Genomic DNA, 17,278 nt, shown 5'->3' on the forward strand with positions numbered 1-17,278 from the left:
ACGTACGTTTCTGTAAAAGTACGTACGTATGAGATTCTATGGTGAAGTGTAATTACGACGCAGGTTGTAAAACTACGCAGTTAATAATGGCATTAAATTCACCCCATAGCCTCCTGTACTGGTCTTCAAAGCTTCGAGATAGGAATCAAAGTTGGTATCATTCAGACCGGCCATTTTGAGGACTTCCTTAATCCTCTTCTCTCGTTTTGTTTCATATTCCTGTTTGTCATGTGGATTGATGGTGGGAAATTGCATAAAGATTTTGGACACAATCTCGTCATCAAGCAATACTTCCTTCACTGCTTCAAGTAAGTCTTTGCGTTTCTTTCTGTTTATTGTATCTGCTTTGATTACATCACCTATCATTTTACAGGGTGAAGCTATCACTGTGGTCCATACAGGGAATTTCGGGAAAGAGAATCTGCAGGTGGTGTTATATTTTCTGCAGGCTTTTGTGTGTCTGTGGCAGTTTACTGCTTTTACAATTTTAGATACTTTTTCTCCGACAACAGCAGGACTGAGGGTGACGGAAGTAAACATGTTAGCAAAGTTGATGACGGCTCTTTCCTCATATTCGTGTAAGTCATCGAGGGTTTGAAATTTCTTGAAAGCCGACTTGAGGCCAAAGAATTTGAAAGTGTTGAGAAGATCTTCTGAGGTCAAACTGGTTAAGTGAAGTTTATTAAGAATATGAATCAAAGTTTGTGTCTTATCTTCTTCTACACTGTCCTTCTTAACAATGACAGTGTGAAGAAGTTCTTTGATTATTATATGCATGTCCACAGTTTCATTCTTCGTAAACACATCTTCAATGTCACGAATATGTATTCCATTATGGATTTTCATTTCCATTTTCTCCATATCCACCCAGATAACTCCATGATTATGACCTGCTCCCCTGCCTTGGAACTCCAGCTTGGTTGAGTAGTATTCCACGGACATTGGATTATGAGGATTTAGCATAATCTCTCTAATGAAGGCCTGCACTCTATGCTTGTAGTTTCTTGTGGCAGTGACAACATTGTTTCGAAGAATCTCATGGATTGACTGTCCTTCTTCTGTTTGTAGATACTCATACAAAGGAAGAGAAGACTGACCTCCATTGAAATGGACAATAGTTATTTCTTCTTCCTCTTCTTCTCCATCACTCTCTTTGATTTTCTTTTGCAGTATATATTCAATCCTCAAACCCCTTTCTCTTAGAATAGGAGTGATATTTTCTTCCCAGCGCATATCTGCACAACTCAAAGTGAAGAAGAATTGGAATGGACCAAGATTATCCAATCTGGCCATCATTTCATATTTGCCTTTCTTGTGGTAACTAGGAGTGTTGGAGATACTGTCAAACACTGAGAAAGCATTCTCAAGGTTATACATAGTTTCTCCCGATGTTGAGATGGACTTCTTTCCTCTCATGAAGGAAATATTTATGTTTCTCTGAAGCTGTTTCTTTTCAATATAAGAAAGAGCTGCAAAAAGGTAGCTGGGATCATCTCTGAATCTTGAATCCATATTTCTCAGTCTTTGAATAAAGTAATATTGATCAGTGAGTTTAACTTCTCTTGGATAGTGTAAGTTGAATTTTCCATCAGGATACTTCATTGGAAAAGCCATGGAATCCCAGTCTTTACTATATAGGATATTTTCTGGAATTTTTCCTTCACCAGGCGCAAATACAAGCACATTTGAATCTCTCTGCTGGTTTTCATCGTGAAATGCCTCTGGACATCTTGCCGTTACACAGACTGAATGGTCATAATCAATTTGAAACTTTCTGATCGGGTCATTCTCTCTGTATTCTGCTTCTTCTTTCTCTTCATCATTTTGTATTTCATTTGTCTCTACCGAGTCTGCTGTATCAACATTCTGCCCATTGGTGTCCCTACTGTTTTGCGATACGTGTTGTTGAATGATGGATATGTCATCAATATCATCGGAGATAATTATATCATTAACCTCATCAAGACTTTCATCCATAATTGCATCTTCATTTATGTAGAGAAGGTGTGATCCTAGAAGGTCCCTCTGTTCACATTTCTTTCGGAAGATGGAAGGATCTGAGTAGAATTGATAATGAGGGTTTGCACTGTCCTTCAAAAACTGCATTGCTTCGAACAGTTGTACAGGATTTATAGTTGTGTGATGAACATAATTCTCGTACGTCTTCTTGCGCTTCAGCTTGACATCAATGATAATTATACCAGCGTCAGATGGAGTCCTGGGAAGAGTTTGCAAAGTGTTCATCACATCATCGTCTCCTATGGGGATGTTAATAAGTCTGTCTTTCACAGCTGGCATCAACGAAACTGGAAGTCTGAATATTTTCTGAAACAAGATCTTCTTGGAAATAAGATTATTTGACAATTCTGACAGTTGGAGATGGCTCGGTACAAAGATAACCTTCAGACCATTAGCAGCTGACATGGGTGGCATTTCTCCTTTATGAAGATATTTCTTACAAGTGTGACAGAGATACCAGTTTGCGTTAAGATCAATGTAGACACTGAATTTAGGATTCTTCAATTTCTTTTCAAAAATGTCTTCAAATAAATTGACAATTTTGTCATTGCATGTTCTTTCAATAGAACTACTGATATTGTCATCAATGATGGTAACTCCATTTTCAAACATCATTTGTTCACAACAACAGCACGGGAAGACTGGACCATATTTGACATACCTTCTGAAATTTTCTAGCCTGTCTTGTCGTGTTTGCCCTTTCTGCATCCTGGCTTGTTTCCTGTGTGTTGCAATGTTTTCTTTTTGTTGAGGTGTTCTTTTAGTCCTTCCAAGTGTCATCCTTTCTTTGTTTTTCTTTCTAACCTCTTTCTGTGTAATTTTTTTCTTCTTTGGTCTTTCTTTTTCTACTCTTCTTATTGAATTTCGTAATCGCTGAATTTGACGTTTTTCTTCGTCACCTCTGTCTGTAGTTTTAATTTGGAGCAGAGTGGTTTTCATGTGTGTTACAATGTTTTTGTTTTCAAGTTCTTTGTGTTGAGGTGTTCTTTTAGCTCTTCCAAGTATTTTCCTTTTAGTCCTTCCGAGTGTCATCCTTTCTCTGTTTTTCTTTCTAACCTCTTTCTGTGTAATTTTTTTCTTCTTTGGTCTTTCTTTTTCTACTCTTCTTATTGAATTTCGTAATCGCTGAATTTGACGTTTTTCTTCGTCACTTCTGTCTGTAGTTTTAATTTGGAGCAGAGTGGCTTTTTTTTTAATATCAATTTTATGTTGTTTCATTTTATGTGAATGGAAAGTATCGTCTTCTGATGTTCTTTTCCTTGAAAATGATCTGTGACCATGCAGTTGATTCAACTGGGGTGTTTGTCAGCCTAATCAGCTATGAACTGTGGTCTGGTCAGGAGGGTCTGGCTGGGGTCTGGTCAGGAGGGTCTGTCTTGGCAAAGAGCAGCCGTCTTGTCTATTGGGCTCCCACCGTCTTTAAAGATCGGGTCTGGTCAGGAGGGTCTGTCTCGGCAAAAAGCAGCCGTCTCGTCTATTGGCCTTGTCTGATTCTGATAGGGTCGTCTTCGGGTCTGGTCAGGAGGGTCTGTCCCGGCAAAGAGCAGCCGTCTCGTCTACTGGGCTTCCCACCGTCTTTAAAGATCGGGTCTGGTCAGGAGGGTCTGTCTCGGCAATATCTTTGGCTAGGTAGACTCGTCTTCTGATGTGATGATTTGTGACCATGAAGTTGATTCACCTGGAGTTTTTGTCCGATGTGAGGTATTATATAAGGTAAGGTATTATATACCCTGATCAGCTCTGATCTGACGTAATGAAATCACACCTGGATGTGATTTCACAACTGGCTTTTTTTGTGCAGAGAAAATGACCACGGTTGCTACGGTCATCCAGTTCACCCGGGTGTGATTTAATTACGTCAGAAATTATTTTGAACATAGCAACCATGGTCATTTTTTTATGCACACAAAAGCCAGTTGTAGGAGTGGTTTACACCACTCAAAAAAAGAAAACAGTGCCAAGGAGCCAAGACGTTCTTTTAAGAAGGCCCAAAGTCACCAACGTGCATAAAGAGTTCATCTGAGATTATAGTTCACATAAGATGCTAGTGTTAAAGGTATGAAAACGGAACATGAATGCAACATAGTACACTTGCAATAGTAGTAGTGTAATTGCACAATCTCGGTCTCTGACTAGTATACTAGTATACTGAAGTAGTTTAAATCCATGACACCAAAAGGATAGCAGAAAACATTCAAAGCATCCAAAAAGTTCCCTTCACTTTATCATTTGGAACAGTTTATTGTGGCTTTATGGGGTCAATTTGACATCTGGATTCAAGCTAGTATTTCCTTCACTTCAATTTCCTTCACCTGGAATCAGAACTTGTTTCTCAAATTTGGGGATTAAATTAGGATTACGTCCAAGAAATATGATGAACAAATGGATTGGGTCAGTATAAGCACAATGAATCAATCAGCCTATCTGGAGGTTTTCAAAGATAGCCTAAACTGTTACGATGAGACATACACAGCATCTGTTCTGTCTACTGTAATGACCAAATAGAACCTAATTATTTACTTCAGTGACAGGTAATCATGAACTCACGCTACATAACACAAAACTGCTACATGTTCTGTCCCAGTGGTATAACCAAAAGGCTGTGATATATGAGCAACATGTTGAAGCATAGCAGATGAGGAACTTAGCCAGCAACCATGATCATGCATGTTTTTAATTGGATAGGTTGGTTTCAAAATGAAATCTCGATTCTCCGCCATTTGAAAACTCCTTTTTAGGCCAAAGTTAAACTTATACAATAGTGGAGAGACCCCTTTTGAGTGTATAACTGAGATACATATTATCTCTTTACTCTTTACTGCAGTTTTGTCTCTTGAGTCTTGCAACTCACTGTGAATTCAACAATGATTTTGTCAAAAACCCAAATAGTGTTGATCATTAAAAGAAAACAATGATTTGGCAAGTTATTACATCTTACTTGTAGGTGATAATGCCCACTGTTTCTTTTTTGTTGCTGTTTAATTGATTTTAAAAATATACAAATGTTATAACATACAGATCTTTTTTTACAAACAATGAATTACCTCTATCCATATTCATTCTCCTTTATTCATCCATAATTGTTAACTTTATTATTATTTTCTATTTCTCAGTAATATTTAGTGGTAAAGCACCTTGAGCTACATCCTATGCACAAAAGTGTGATTTTAATAAATTATATTATAAGCATTACTATTACATTAAGTTAAGTTATGAGGCTGCTAGTATGTCCTCCACGGAGGGTCTGTCAATGGGACTCTGACAGCAGTGTGACAACAGCACCTTCCCATGTTCATCGAGGACAAAATCACCTCCGAGCTGAAAAATTAACCAACATAAAAAGAAACTCATGCATTTCAACTTTTTCCAAATGTAAAAATTGAAAGGACAAACCATAAAATAGCAAAATGCCTTATTTGTGGCAAATGCCAAGATTTGACTCCTTTTGTAACTACCCTATATACTTAGTTGGATCCCCAAGGGCTCTATTCTTGTTCCACTCCTTTCTTCTACACCAATCTCTTCACCAAAAATAAACGATCTACAAGCTCAAAATGCGACACAAGTCACACAAAACGTGTTGACCTGGTAGATCTGCTATTTTCTTCACACCAGAATAGGGATGATGGGGTTCAAGTGATTTTAGATTCATATGACATTATGCTCACCAATTTAATTTCTCAGCTTACATTCTGAGCTGCAGGTATCATTTTACCTGGAACATGTCATCTTCAATCGATGGAAGCCCTCTTGGGAATTCCATATCTGCAACCACATACTCGGCATAGAGAAGCATGTTTCCGAAGTTCAACACTTTCTTCAGAGATGCTCCCAACCCAAATACCCTGTACACCTGTAATCATAAATAAAACATTCTTTATTTCTGACAGATACAATCCACCAGGAGCCCTGTAAAATTAGAACTTCGTATTGGACGTCAAACCTGTCTGTCTGGGTCCAATAGCATATCATACTGACAGCCTGTCTCCTGAAGCCAATTCAAAGCTCCCTCCTGACAGCCAAATGAGACCACCAGCACGTGCACTGACAGTGCATCCAGGGCTCTCTGAAAATTAGAAAATAAATAACATAATATTGTGATTATTGATTAAGCACTGAATATAGCAGGAGTCTTTGGAAAAATACAAAACAAGCCTTTTCCCTATCACACAAAAACTTGGCAGCCCCCGCCCCTGTAGTAACTCTGAGGACCCTCTAGGGGCACAGACCCCCAGGTGAAGACCCATGTAGTAGTGAAACTACTGTACTTAATTAAATAAAGGTCAATTGTGTGTGTGTGTGTGTGTGTACCAGACTTGCATGGGTCAAATCAAATGGTTTGGAGTATTGGAGTAACAGATGGCTAGGTATTACAGCATCAGGACCATTCAGATAAGTCATTCTTAGAACTTATTGTACTTTTCTAATATGTGGCAAACTTATCCCGCCACACGGTAACTCTGTCATTTCTCAACCGTTTCGGACGTGGGGCGGCACGCCGGAACCGGCCCGCCCCCCTGGGTGCGTTCATGTGGGTCTGGAACTCCCCCCCCCCCCGGGAACCCCCACACGGAGTTGCACCACTCACTTCACACGGGTGTGATTTTTACTAACTGACCCAGGCTCTGTGATTACCTGACTGGCCTCCAGATCTTTTAGATGGAGACGGCAGAGAAGGCATGAAAACTGACGGATTAACACCAGAAGAATCTTTTCACCTTTTCCAAAGTATCTCTCCAATGTTAGAGCCCTTGAAGACAGTAGAATAACAGAGGTTACCACAGGAGTTAAAAGCTGTCCGAAATGACTGTATGTGTAGTACTCCTGTATGTCCTCCTGAGTAGACTAAAGACGCGGAGTTGGAGTGGCTAAACGATTAAAGAAACGTCAGAAGAGAATCTGAGATGGATGTTTATTAAACAGGACAATGTGGGCATTTTGGTTATGAATCTTTTATGAAAATGAGATGATATAGCTAATATCCTGTTCAGTGGGTACAGTACACACTCAATTATAACAGAGACCCCTGTATAACTATAAACACCATAACAAAACTATTTAAAATTCATTGAGTGAAACTAATCAAACTCACTCCCCAGTCCTGGCATTTATGAGAGGTGTCTCAGCTGAGATAAATCTTGCTTGAGGGCCATGGTCCAGCATTTCAACACTCAGATGTAGCTCACGGTCCAAGTACTCCAGAAATGCATCCCATTCCACCTGTTTCATATTGAGCACAACCACCAAGTCAATATAAGAAACTGCAGAGAATTGCTTTTATATTGGATACATATTTGAAATAAATAAATAAATAAAGTAATTGGAAGCAAGACTATATGTCATATAACTCACTTCCAGCTGCATAAGGTCCTCCACGGCATCCCGCAATGCAGAGCACCTGCAGTTTGCAACAATTCTTTAGGTTTGAGCCCATAGCCTACTGTAGTTCTTAGCATGTGGCTATTATGTTTATTATTGATGTCTTATTTCTGGAAATTTGGTCTTACTGATATCCACGTTTCCACAGCTCCTCTGCCTCATTTTTTGTCCTTACAGATAGACTGGTGAAGATATATAAAAAAGAAAAACAATGAATGGCGGAATCATGTACACTGCACCTACAGTATCACAGACTATATTATTTTTCAAATAGTGTGCATATAAGCTAAGCTAATAAAAAAACAAATAGGCTAAAGGTGGTGTAAGGTGGTAAAACATTTTTGTTCTTGTAGGCTATATAGTCGATAAAAAGTTAAAGCTCTATATTTTATAGTAATCATTGCCTATGTGTTTATTCAGAAATTAATTATATGGTATCAATCCAATCTCTCCTGATTGGATTGAATTAGCTCTGGTCCATAGCCCTAATGGTTCTATGCAGGGCAGAATCATAGAAGCATTAGGGCTATGGACCAGCTAGCTAGGATTGGATGTGATCTGAAAATGTATTTCTGTTTACTAGAGGAGAGGCCTATCACTTACAGAACCTTTAACTTTCATGCTTTATATAGCATTACGGATTTCTGTATTTAAAAACAACAACCTTTTATACAATACCGCGCCAGCTTCAATCAAACCCAGCATGCACTCATTTCGTTCAATACGAATTCTCTTCCTGATGAAGTCTTCAAGGGAGCCTATGAGACATAATCATGCCATTAAATGCTTATGTTTGTATACACCGTCGTACGGTACCGGTACGACAAAGTGGAAAAAGTAAACAGCCATGGTTAGTGACTGTCTACTGTAGGAACCATTCGCATTCGTGGCGTGATTTCATTAATGGAACTGTTTGACCCTAATAGTGAATAACCTACCTTCCTTGCTTTCCTTCCTTGCGACTTCCAGCAGAACTTTACCCCTTTCAACAAAAGTAATCAGTGCTTTCACTGCTTTCGCACGAGAAAGTGCTGAAGTGTCCTCCCTCGCGGCCATTTCTTTTTTAAGCAAAGGTCAGTAGCCTAATAAATAAATACACAGATAGATCAACCCAACTCGTCAGAAACAGCCTGCCTTACAGGACAAACCAAGCTACAGTAGCTGATACAGTGTAGGCCGTTTCAATGGACGTATGCTGCCCGGCCGGCCCATAGTGATATGAGACTTAGTATAGTGACTGAGATACCGGTAGAATAATTTTGTTTGACATGAATGGTGCGAGTGTCAAACACACTTAACTTCCCCTTCTCATCACTGCGTCAGGGAATAAAGTTATGCATTTTGGAAAAATAAAAATAAATCTTCCTGTAGGCCTATCCCCCCCAAAACAAACTGTGTGTGTGTGTGTGTGTGTGTGTGTCTGTGTGTGTGTGTGTGTGTGTGTGTGTATATATATATATATATATATATATATATATATATATAGCCTGATGGCCTCAAAAGTACTTAAGATGTTGGACTTGAATCTCGGGCGTTATATAGTAGGCCTATATTATTATTATAGTAGGCGTTATAAAGTAGGCCTATTCTACAACATCATTATCAGACCCTTATATTCTTGTTTGTGCCCATGATGTAGCAATAGTAGAAATTTTAGGCCTTAAATGAAAAACATTCAGTGTTCAAATCATGTGTACATTTCATTATTTCAGACCATGTTCCAGAGCATATATTTATTCTTTATGTTTATACATTCTGGAAAAAATATACAATTTAACATTGAGGTGCCCACAGTGCCTATGTGCCTACTCTTTCGGTTACCGTTTCTGGGTAATATTCTTTTTGTTATCCTTCACACAAACACATGAAGACAAAGACAACTTTTTAGTTTTCTTAATTTCTATAAATCTTTATTGCTAAGTTATAGGCTACTATTCACAGTAATTTGGTGGCCTAATCAACCATCTCCATTTCCAGGTCTCTCTGCTCCTGGCATCCGCCCACTGTGTCATCCTCATCTGTGCCGTTCACCGAGAAAGTGATCTCCTGGGTTTGATCACCACTGCTTGACTCTGAGTGGTGCTGTTCTTCTGAATCCTGGACGACCTCAGTGAGTCCATATAACTGGCTGTCTTCTTGGGAAAGCTCCTCTTCAGGTATGATGTGGGAAATCCTGAACGAACTCGCAAGCTCCTGCAGAAGGGACTGCTCAGATTTAAGTTTGGACAGTTCCTTAGTCAGCAGGATTTCGGCGGCGGGGGTGGTTTTTGGAGTCTCAGGGGGGGCTTCAGTGGACGGTTTAGCCTGTTCCTCATTTGGTTTCTCAACAGCTGTCTCCAGAACCGCAGGGCTTTCCTTCTCAGTTGGCTCAGATGCTGAGCTGACATCTGGATGACCACTGGCCTCTTGCACCTTCTGGTACAGAGTCTTACGCTCTTCTTGCAGTGCTCTGCACAGTTTCTCCAACTTCTGGTTCTTAATGGTGAAAAGTTCAAACTCCTTCTCCTTCAGTGTTTTCTGCAAGGGATTGAATTATAATGGACATAATGTTTTAGACTACACAGTCTTGTTAAGCTTTTCACATATCTATTTGCTGGATGCTTGTGCATACAGACTACAGCAGTACATGTCCAGTAACAGCCCTAATCAAATATCATAAGCAGGACATTCATTTTTGTGTACAGACAGACAGACCATCTTCTAGATTGCTCGCCCCACTGGATGAGCAACGCTGTAAAAACCTTGAACATTGAACATGGATGTGGGGGTGTTTTCTAAGGTTAAAAAACGAGAGGGTTGTGCACACCCAGTCCCTCGCTGGTGCTGGACAAAGGTAGATATACAGTGCAAATGAAATGAAGTCCGCACAACAGCTCTGCTCCACAGTGTTTAATTTATTTAAACAACGTTCCGGCCATGACAGGCCTTCATCAGGTGACCTGATGAAGGCCAGTCATCAGGCCAATCTTGGCCTAAAACACTGTGGAGCAGAGCTGTTGTGTGGACTTCCTGTTTTCTAAGGTGTCTGTCAGCTGCTGGTGGACAGAGCCTGAGGCGGCTCTGCTAACTAGTGGCTGCATCCGCAGTCTGATAAGCTACAAAGGTGAGAAGTGAGCACAGATAATCAGGTATGCTTGGTCTTTATAAGACAGACAGGCTGGGAAGAATGATCACAGCTGTGGAATTATACTAACAACCTAAAAAGGCTGATGTACCATAATGTGCTGTAAAATGCCTATCATCATTTATGTTTGAACATTGTGTTGTTGGAAATATACATGCTTCTTGCCGAGTTCCCTCACAGTCTTCCATTTGGTGAATTATTGTATGCAAAGCACATCACCTGATTTCTCCTTGTACTCCACAAACCACTGACCAGCTCTACCTGTGATGCTACTGTACGTATGCTACATATGCTACTGTACAACAGATGATAACAAATATGTCTTACATCAGCCACCATGTCAAGGAGAGCCTTGTTGCAGCCATCAAAGCGAGTCTTCCATGACATACACTCTTTCTCCAGCTTCTTCATCTTCTTATGCATCTGCAACACAGAACAACAGCATTTAATTCAGAAAAGAAAAAATTGCTGCCCAAATGACATTCAGCCCTAATCCTGAACTAGAGAAAGAGGACTTGATTCTTTTTGTTTGTCTTTGAGGTGAGATGTGATGTGTTTTTATAAGCCCCATGGGTTTTGTGTATTTCCAAATGACAATTTAGGTAATTACTGTAGCAGACACTCCAGAGCAACTTAGAAAGTGCAAGATTAATGTAAAGGGTATGAATGCTAGTCAACAAAGGACAGGCTAAATGGTTATAAGTATAGCACAAAGAGAACAATTAAGTGCTCCGAAGTAACTAGGATACGAGGGATTCCGGGGAAACATGAAACCTGGCATCTGTCTAAACAACATTCTAAATAAAATACTTAGCATTTCTGGACAAGCAAACCATAATACAACATTATATAGAAAAAAACATAGGCTACTGTACATAAGTATGAAGAAGTAACCAACATACGGTATATCTACATAGTATAACTAGCCTCTATCAAAAATAGGCATACAAGGAATGAAATAGAATCTGAAGTGAGTAAGTCTGCAGTCCTGCCTGAGCTCACAGCTTGGGAGCCAGGAGGGAGAAGGGTCTTGGAGTGTTGGCTAGGGTGTCATAGAGATGGGAGGGACAGACATTTGTGTGTTAGCTGATCTAAGTGTGTGGGAAGGGGTGTAGGGGTGTATCATGTCCTGAAGGTAAGGGGGTGCCGTGCCCTTGATTGCCTTCATCACTGGTTTGTAACGGGTGCGGACAAAAACTGGAAGTCAGTGAGATGCATGTGTGCATACTGTGGCATTCTTGTCAGTTGTAAGGGAATGATCATTTATCATCTTTATGTGCAGAAGATATAATCACATAAACAACTAATGTGATTAATTCCTGACATTTCAACAAATTATGCTTTTTAAAGGGATTTTCAAAGGAGACTATTGTGTCTCCATGGGGAACCACTGCTGTTCAGTGTGTGTCTCCATGGGGTGAGTAATCGATAGAAAAAAGGGCGTGAACTATCCCTTTAACAAGGGACATATGGAGCAATTCCTTTGAATAGTCTAATAAATACACAAAGTGTTTCTGACCTTTTCCATGTCCAGTTTGAACGATGCATATACTCCATTACTCTTTGACACGGTGCCTTGGAATTCATCAAACTTCTCAGAGTACATAGCAAGCTGGAGACAGAACAAAGAACAAGACAAGAACAAAAAACTAAATCATGTCTGTATTAAAGTAGGCCTACATGAAAAGAAGGAATTTAAAGTCAAACATCTCAGTCATGCATGATGACCCCTGACTGTACAGTACCTGGGCCTTGAAGCCACATTCTTGCTCCTTCATGACCTTCACTTGCAATTTGCTCTCGGCCGTTTGTTTCAGCAGCTGTGGAGAATTGATCATTTCCATTAACAAGGTCACTGTGAGAACAGAATTTGTCTGTGCAGTGTGCACTGTAAAATCCTCAGTTTCAATTTGACTCAGACTCTAGAAGCCTGTTGTACTACAGTGCCACTTGCTGACAACTGCTTTTCTGCAAGGGACACCATCATTCGATGAAGAAATATAAATATAATGTCACTCTGTTCAAATGAGTGAGAAATTGAACGGTCAGTTTACAGAGTAAGAGCTAAATTGACACTCAGGATTTGCAGTACCATTCAATGACATGAATTCTCCAGACTCACATGTTCTTTTTCTATTTTTCGCTTCTCCTCTGCTTCTTTAAGCAGCATGTTGGCTTGTGCAAGTTTGGTCTCCAGCAGCTTCTCTTTCAGATCTCTATGTTTGAAGACCTTGTCCAGGTTCTTTTAGACAGAAGACATCAGATGAGTTAGATTCACTGAAAGTTTTGGCAACATGGTGTATATTCGTTTCGGCTCCAGCCCAACCACACTTTTGATCAGGTTATCTCATGCCATATCACTGGATTGCTATGTAATTACTATGTATATTGTAGAGATGATATTGTAAAGATTCAATATCAGACTTGGGTCAAATAGTATATAAATAATATATGTTTTGATAGTTCTTGAAATACCAAAGATGGTATTTAGAGTTCCTGGATAATATTTGAAAGCCATATAGTCTAAACATAGAACTCATGGCATTGTCCTCTTTGGCCAACTCAACAATTGTTACATTCTCCATTACTAACCTACAAATTATTTTAAACTACTATTTCACCCAAGTCTTTTAATTATCTGGAAAAGTCCCATACCGCCTCTCTCTGGTCATATTGTGAAATGAGCGACTTGAGTTTCTCGGCCAGGCCGCTGTTCTCCTGACACAGTTTGGTGTTACGGGTGCTGTGCTCCTCAATCTGGGCCTGAATTTCGCTGAGCGTGCCCTGGAAATGCGTGGTGATGTCCTTCCTCTTAAGGTCATCTTCTCTGCACCTCTGCAGGGTCTCCTCCTACATTTCCAACACAGAGGAATGATTTAGACATGTCTGTACAAAGTACAGAGAGAAACGAGAGAATGCCCACAACACTCAGAAATGTCGAATTAAATGAAAGTTTCAAGGTGCACGGCCCAACAATATCACGAGAAGAACAAGACAGCCAGAGCTCAATAAATGTCCTTCACATATGGTAGTTTTATTTGCCTCACCCAGACAGAGCATAACGGACACGTTTCAACCTTAACGGTCTTCCTCAGTGTTATGGCACAAAGCACTGAGACTTGTAACATCCTACATCTATATGATCTATGTTAAAGCTCTTTTACCCCTTTGTTATCCAAGAGCCCAAGCACATAAATATTTATTTATTTATTATTTAGTTTTTTCTTTGTTTTTTGACACACAGAATGCAAAACGTGCAAACTTGTAGCACTCCTGTTGGGAATGAAACAAGCTCCTCACAGTGTAAACCAATAACTCTAGTTCTGAGAACATCTGACAATAAATCATAGAAATCCATGAACTCTGCAAGGTTTGAGGTACTTGTGGTACAGTGGGATGGTGTGTTGTGATTTTCTTATTCTGAATATTCGGATCTACAAGCTCACAACATGTCGTGAACTTAGACCTGCTATTTCTGGAGAAGAGATTTGTTATAGAAGGAAACAAGAGCAGACCAAAATAGAGCATCAACTCGGTTTCACTAAGAATAAGAGTTTAAGTGGTCACGGTCTTATTGTGCTTTTAAGAGCTAAGATGTTTTACTTTATGTATTGAGACTTCAAAGCACGAACCATCAAAAATGTGTGCTGACTGCTGAGGTACCTTTAATGTCTTGTTGTGCCTCTGCAGCTCTCGACACAGTCCCTCCAACTTGCTGCGTGCCAGGACAGCCCTGCTGTGCTCACTCTGCAGCTGGTCCTTTTCCTTCATCACCTGGAGCAGTTTCTTCTGCAGAATCTTTAGCTGCTTCTGGTCACTGCGATGTTCTTCCAACTATGGAGTATATGCAAATACATAGATAGCACATAAAAACACACATGGCTCGATGAATGTTGGGCAAGCTACTAGTTATTTATTACCGGTACTCCGGTCTATCTTGGTCAAAAACAAAATCACATTCATTGTAGCTCACAGTTACTTGGATTCATAACTGTAACATTATAATGTTTTTTTTTTTTGCAATTGTAATATGTTACACTAGTTACTGGGGAAAGTAACAATATTACAGTAATATATTACAGTAACTAGTTATTGCAAACAATGTACATACTAGACATGTAATACACATTACAATTTAGACATACATCTATCGGGAGTGACTTACGATTACGAAGAGCGAAATCTGAGTAAATGGCTTGAACCCTCAACAAAATGACAGGGGGTAATTAGGAAATAGATCGCAAAGAAAACAATTAATGCTACAAAAAATATGAAAATGGGGAGTGAGCTTGCAGTCCTAACTGGGGGAGAGGTCACTCCACAGCTTGGGAGCCAGGAGGGAGAAGGACACTTGTTGGAGTATTATAGAAGTGTATATTTGTACGTCTCTAAATGTTTTGATGAATTGAACAAGATGGACCCTCTTGTAAACAAGTGTAATGCTTTATTGGGTCGTCCACTCACAGTTAACAGTTTTTGTATTGAGTTGTGCTTGAAATGTACTGTAATTCTGCAAACTGAACTCACCAGCTCAGCATGCTTCTTAACCATGGCATGTAGTTTATCCTCTGTAGTGCCAAGTTTGCTCAGACTCTGCATCAATAGTGCAGCCTCCTTTCCTGAATAGTTAGTATAGAGAGCAGGTTACAATTATGTCCAAAAGCAAATACTGGTGGGAAATTATTTTAAACAGTTTAAAACAAATGGATGAGTTTGCACAATTCAGATTTGGTTGGTTTACAGAAAAGCTTGTAAAAATGGTTATTTAATCCTTGACAGTGACTGGAATGCTCTTTTTGTTACATTTTGCTGCAAACCCCATCCGTCTCCTACTCCAAATAGACAAAAAACAAACGTTTCGAATTATTTGCAAATACTATATTCATCTGAGGTCTGTTAGAGATGGATGCACTTACAACCATTACAGCTATGCTTACACCCCTATCAATTACCGTACACCTTCCAGTTGTGCTGACTGAGCTGAATAGAACCCACCTACCTCCAGAATCAATACAACTTTATTTAGAAGGGGAAAAACAGACAAAAACAAAGCACCTAGACTTTTGAGCAGCTTCTTCTCCAGTTTCTGGTCTTTGCGGCTATCTGCCTCCTTGACAGCTGTGACCGCCTCACTGGCGTCCTCTGGCTCAGCAGGGATCTCTGCAGCCTGGTAGGTGCTAATGATGTCCTCCAGCTGCTGTTCGAGGTCTTCTGTCAGGTCAATACGTTGCTGACCCTCAGCTGGCCCCACCTGGGGACCCACCTGCATGAGGCTACCCGCCTTCTGAGAAGTCTCCATTAATCTGGGCTAGTGCTAAGAGGAAGGCAAAAAAATTAAATAAACATTGTTTCTGGTTCATGTCATCCTTGTAAGAGTATCACTGGGACCATTTACAGACTAAAGGGATTGAGAATTATAAGTGGGAGGCCAGCAGTTCAAGCTTCAGGTAGGGGAAAGTTAATACAACTACGGCCAATTAGAGTTGCCCATGTCCAAGCGCTTAATCCACAGCTGATGTGGTTAAGATGACCCATGCATAACATTAGTTTGAAATCACTTTCTAAAAATATCATAATAATATACAGATACGGACATGACAATAAATATTAGATTTTCCTCAGTCCTGACAAAATTACTTTACTTGGGAAAAATAAACAAATCAAACTAATTTAAAGGCACACAACTAAATCTTAAAGCACTTGATGTACGTTGAACACGTGACACACAACAATGTGTGCCAATCTAAGTCAAAACAAGTGACTATGTACTTTGCCAGTTTGGGTTGAAAACAGCTGTTTTAAACACACATATGATAAATCAGGTTTGATTGAATCTCGGCGTCTATCTGCTTCTTGTGTTTTTACAGGCTCATGACTGGGGCTTGTTTATGTGCATAAAATTAGCCTGCCTGTGTCGACTTCACACTCCCTTTGCTTTCACAACCAGAGCACATATGGCACCTGTTCCAGACCCACAGTCTATTTTAGGAACTTCTTAATATGGTCAAGTTATTTATTTATTTCTAATCGACTCTAATTGATGTCAATGTCAGCAGTTGTACACACAAAAAGGTGTAGTAATTATTAGTAAAAAAAAAAAAAGGAAGAAAAAAAAACCCCAACCGGTAATGGTCAATATTTAAGAGAATACTTGATTTAGGTATTCGTATTTAAAATCATTAGTGAATACATCCTTGCAAGAAAGGCCCACAAACCCACACTTGATTATATTAACAATGTAGAAGAATTCCAAACAGCCGGTGAACTGCTTGTTACAGGACTCAAGATAGTGAAATAAACAGAACAATGTTCTGACAGAACAATGCTATTTAAGGAGAACATTATTTATCATGAACTTTTCTTTTTACATAAGGACATAGCCAAGTTCCACTCTCAACTTGGTGATAGCCAAGGAAGAGAGTCAACTAATTCTAACCTCTAACAAAAGTCAGAATTCTGAGAAAAAATGCCTTTAAAGAATGACTATAATTAAATGAGCTAAACAAATGAGCTAACCTGAAACATTACTATAATAAAACACTTTTATACCATTTCAACAAAAATGTCTCTGATTCAAATTGTAAAGGAGTAACTGAACAAGCTCTTACCAGGACCAGGGTCTAGAGGGGAAAAAGGAGAAGTGGAGAGGGACTTAGGGAGACTGCCACCACTGATACAACAGCTGTGATAAGACCTCCTCAAAATAAACTAGAGGGACATAAGAGAGAGAGAGAGAGAGAGAGAGAGAGCGAGAGA

At 39.6% G+C, this 17,278-nt stretch overlaps 2 protein-coding genes across 2 annotated transcripts; both read right to left on the reverse strand.

The window, feature by feature from the left end:
• Positions 1 to 5,154: 5,154 nt before the first annotated feature.
• LOC306941810 (uncharacterized protein) lies at positions 5,155 to 8,454 on the reverse strand (the record flags this gene model as incomplete). The annotated part of the gene is made up of 9 exons (XM_079527451.1): positions 5,155 to 5,337; positions 5,735 to 5,872; positions 5,963 to 6,085; positions 6,655 to 6,769; positions 7,112 to 7,239; positions 7,372 to 7,417; positions 7,527 to 7,580; positions 8,063 to 8,156; positions 8,337 to 8,454. 9 exons carry the CDS (start codon positions 8,452 to 8,454, stop codon positions 5,230 to 5,232), a joined length of 924 nt encoding a protein of 307 aa, XP_079383577.1. The 3' UTR covers positions 5,155 to 5,229.
• Positions 8,455 to 9,113: 659 nt separating this feature from the next.
• Positions 9,114 to 17,221, reverse strand: txlnbb (taxilin beta b). Its single transcript, XM_079527791.1, has 10 exons — positions 17,131 to 17,221; positions 15,578 to 15,836; positions 15,050 to 15,141; positions 14,186 to 14,356; positions 13,178 to 13,372; positions 12,645 to 12,764; positions 12,268 to 12,342; positions 12,042 to 12,134; positions 10,850 to 10,945; positions 9,114 to 9,915 (listed from the first exon to the last, which is right to left on the reverse strand). Exons 2-10 carry the CDS (start codon positions 15,819 to 15,821, stop codon positions 9,352 to 9,354), a joined length of 1,650 nt encoding a protein of 549 aa, XP_079383917.1. The 5' UTR covers positions 15,822 to 15,836; positions 17,131 to 17,221; the 3' UTR covers positions 9,114 to 9,351.
• Between the last annotated feature and the right edge of the window lie 57 nt (positions 17,222 to 17,278).

This window comes from Electrona antarctica, assembly GCF_951216825.1.
Source record: "Electrona antarctica genome assembly, chromosome: 18".
Classification (NCBI taxonomy): Eukaryota; Metazoa; Chordata; class Actinopteri; order Myctophiformes; family Myctophidae; genus Electrona; species Electrona antarctica.

Bases quoted from the DNA above. Each gene is read 5' to 3' on its own strand.
- txlnbb (XM_079527791.1), bottom strand. From the start codon at position 15,821: ATGGAGACTTCTCAGAAGGCGGGTAGCCTCATGCAGGTGGGTCCCCAG. The intron at 12,135-12,267 runs GTACTGTACAGT...TTCTGTCTCCAG, and splicing joins AATGTGGCTTCAAGGCCCAG to CTTGCTATGTACTCTGAGAA. The intron at 10,946-12,041 runs GTCAGAAACACT...TCTGTGTTGCAG, and splicing joins TCAAACTGGACATGGAAAAG to ATGCATAAGAAGATGAAGAA.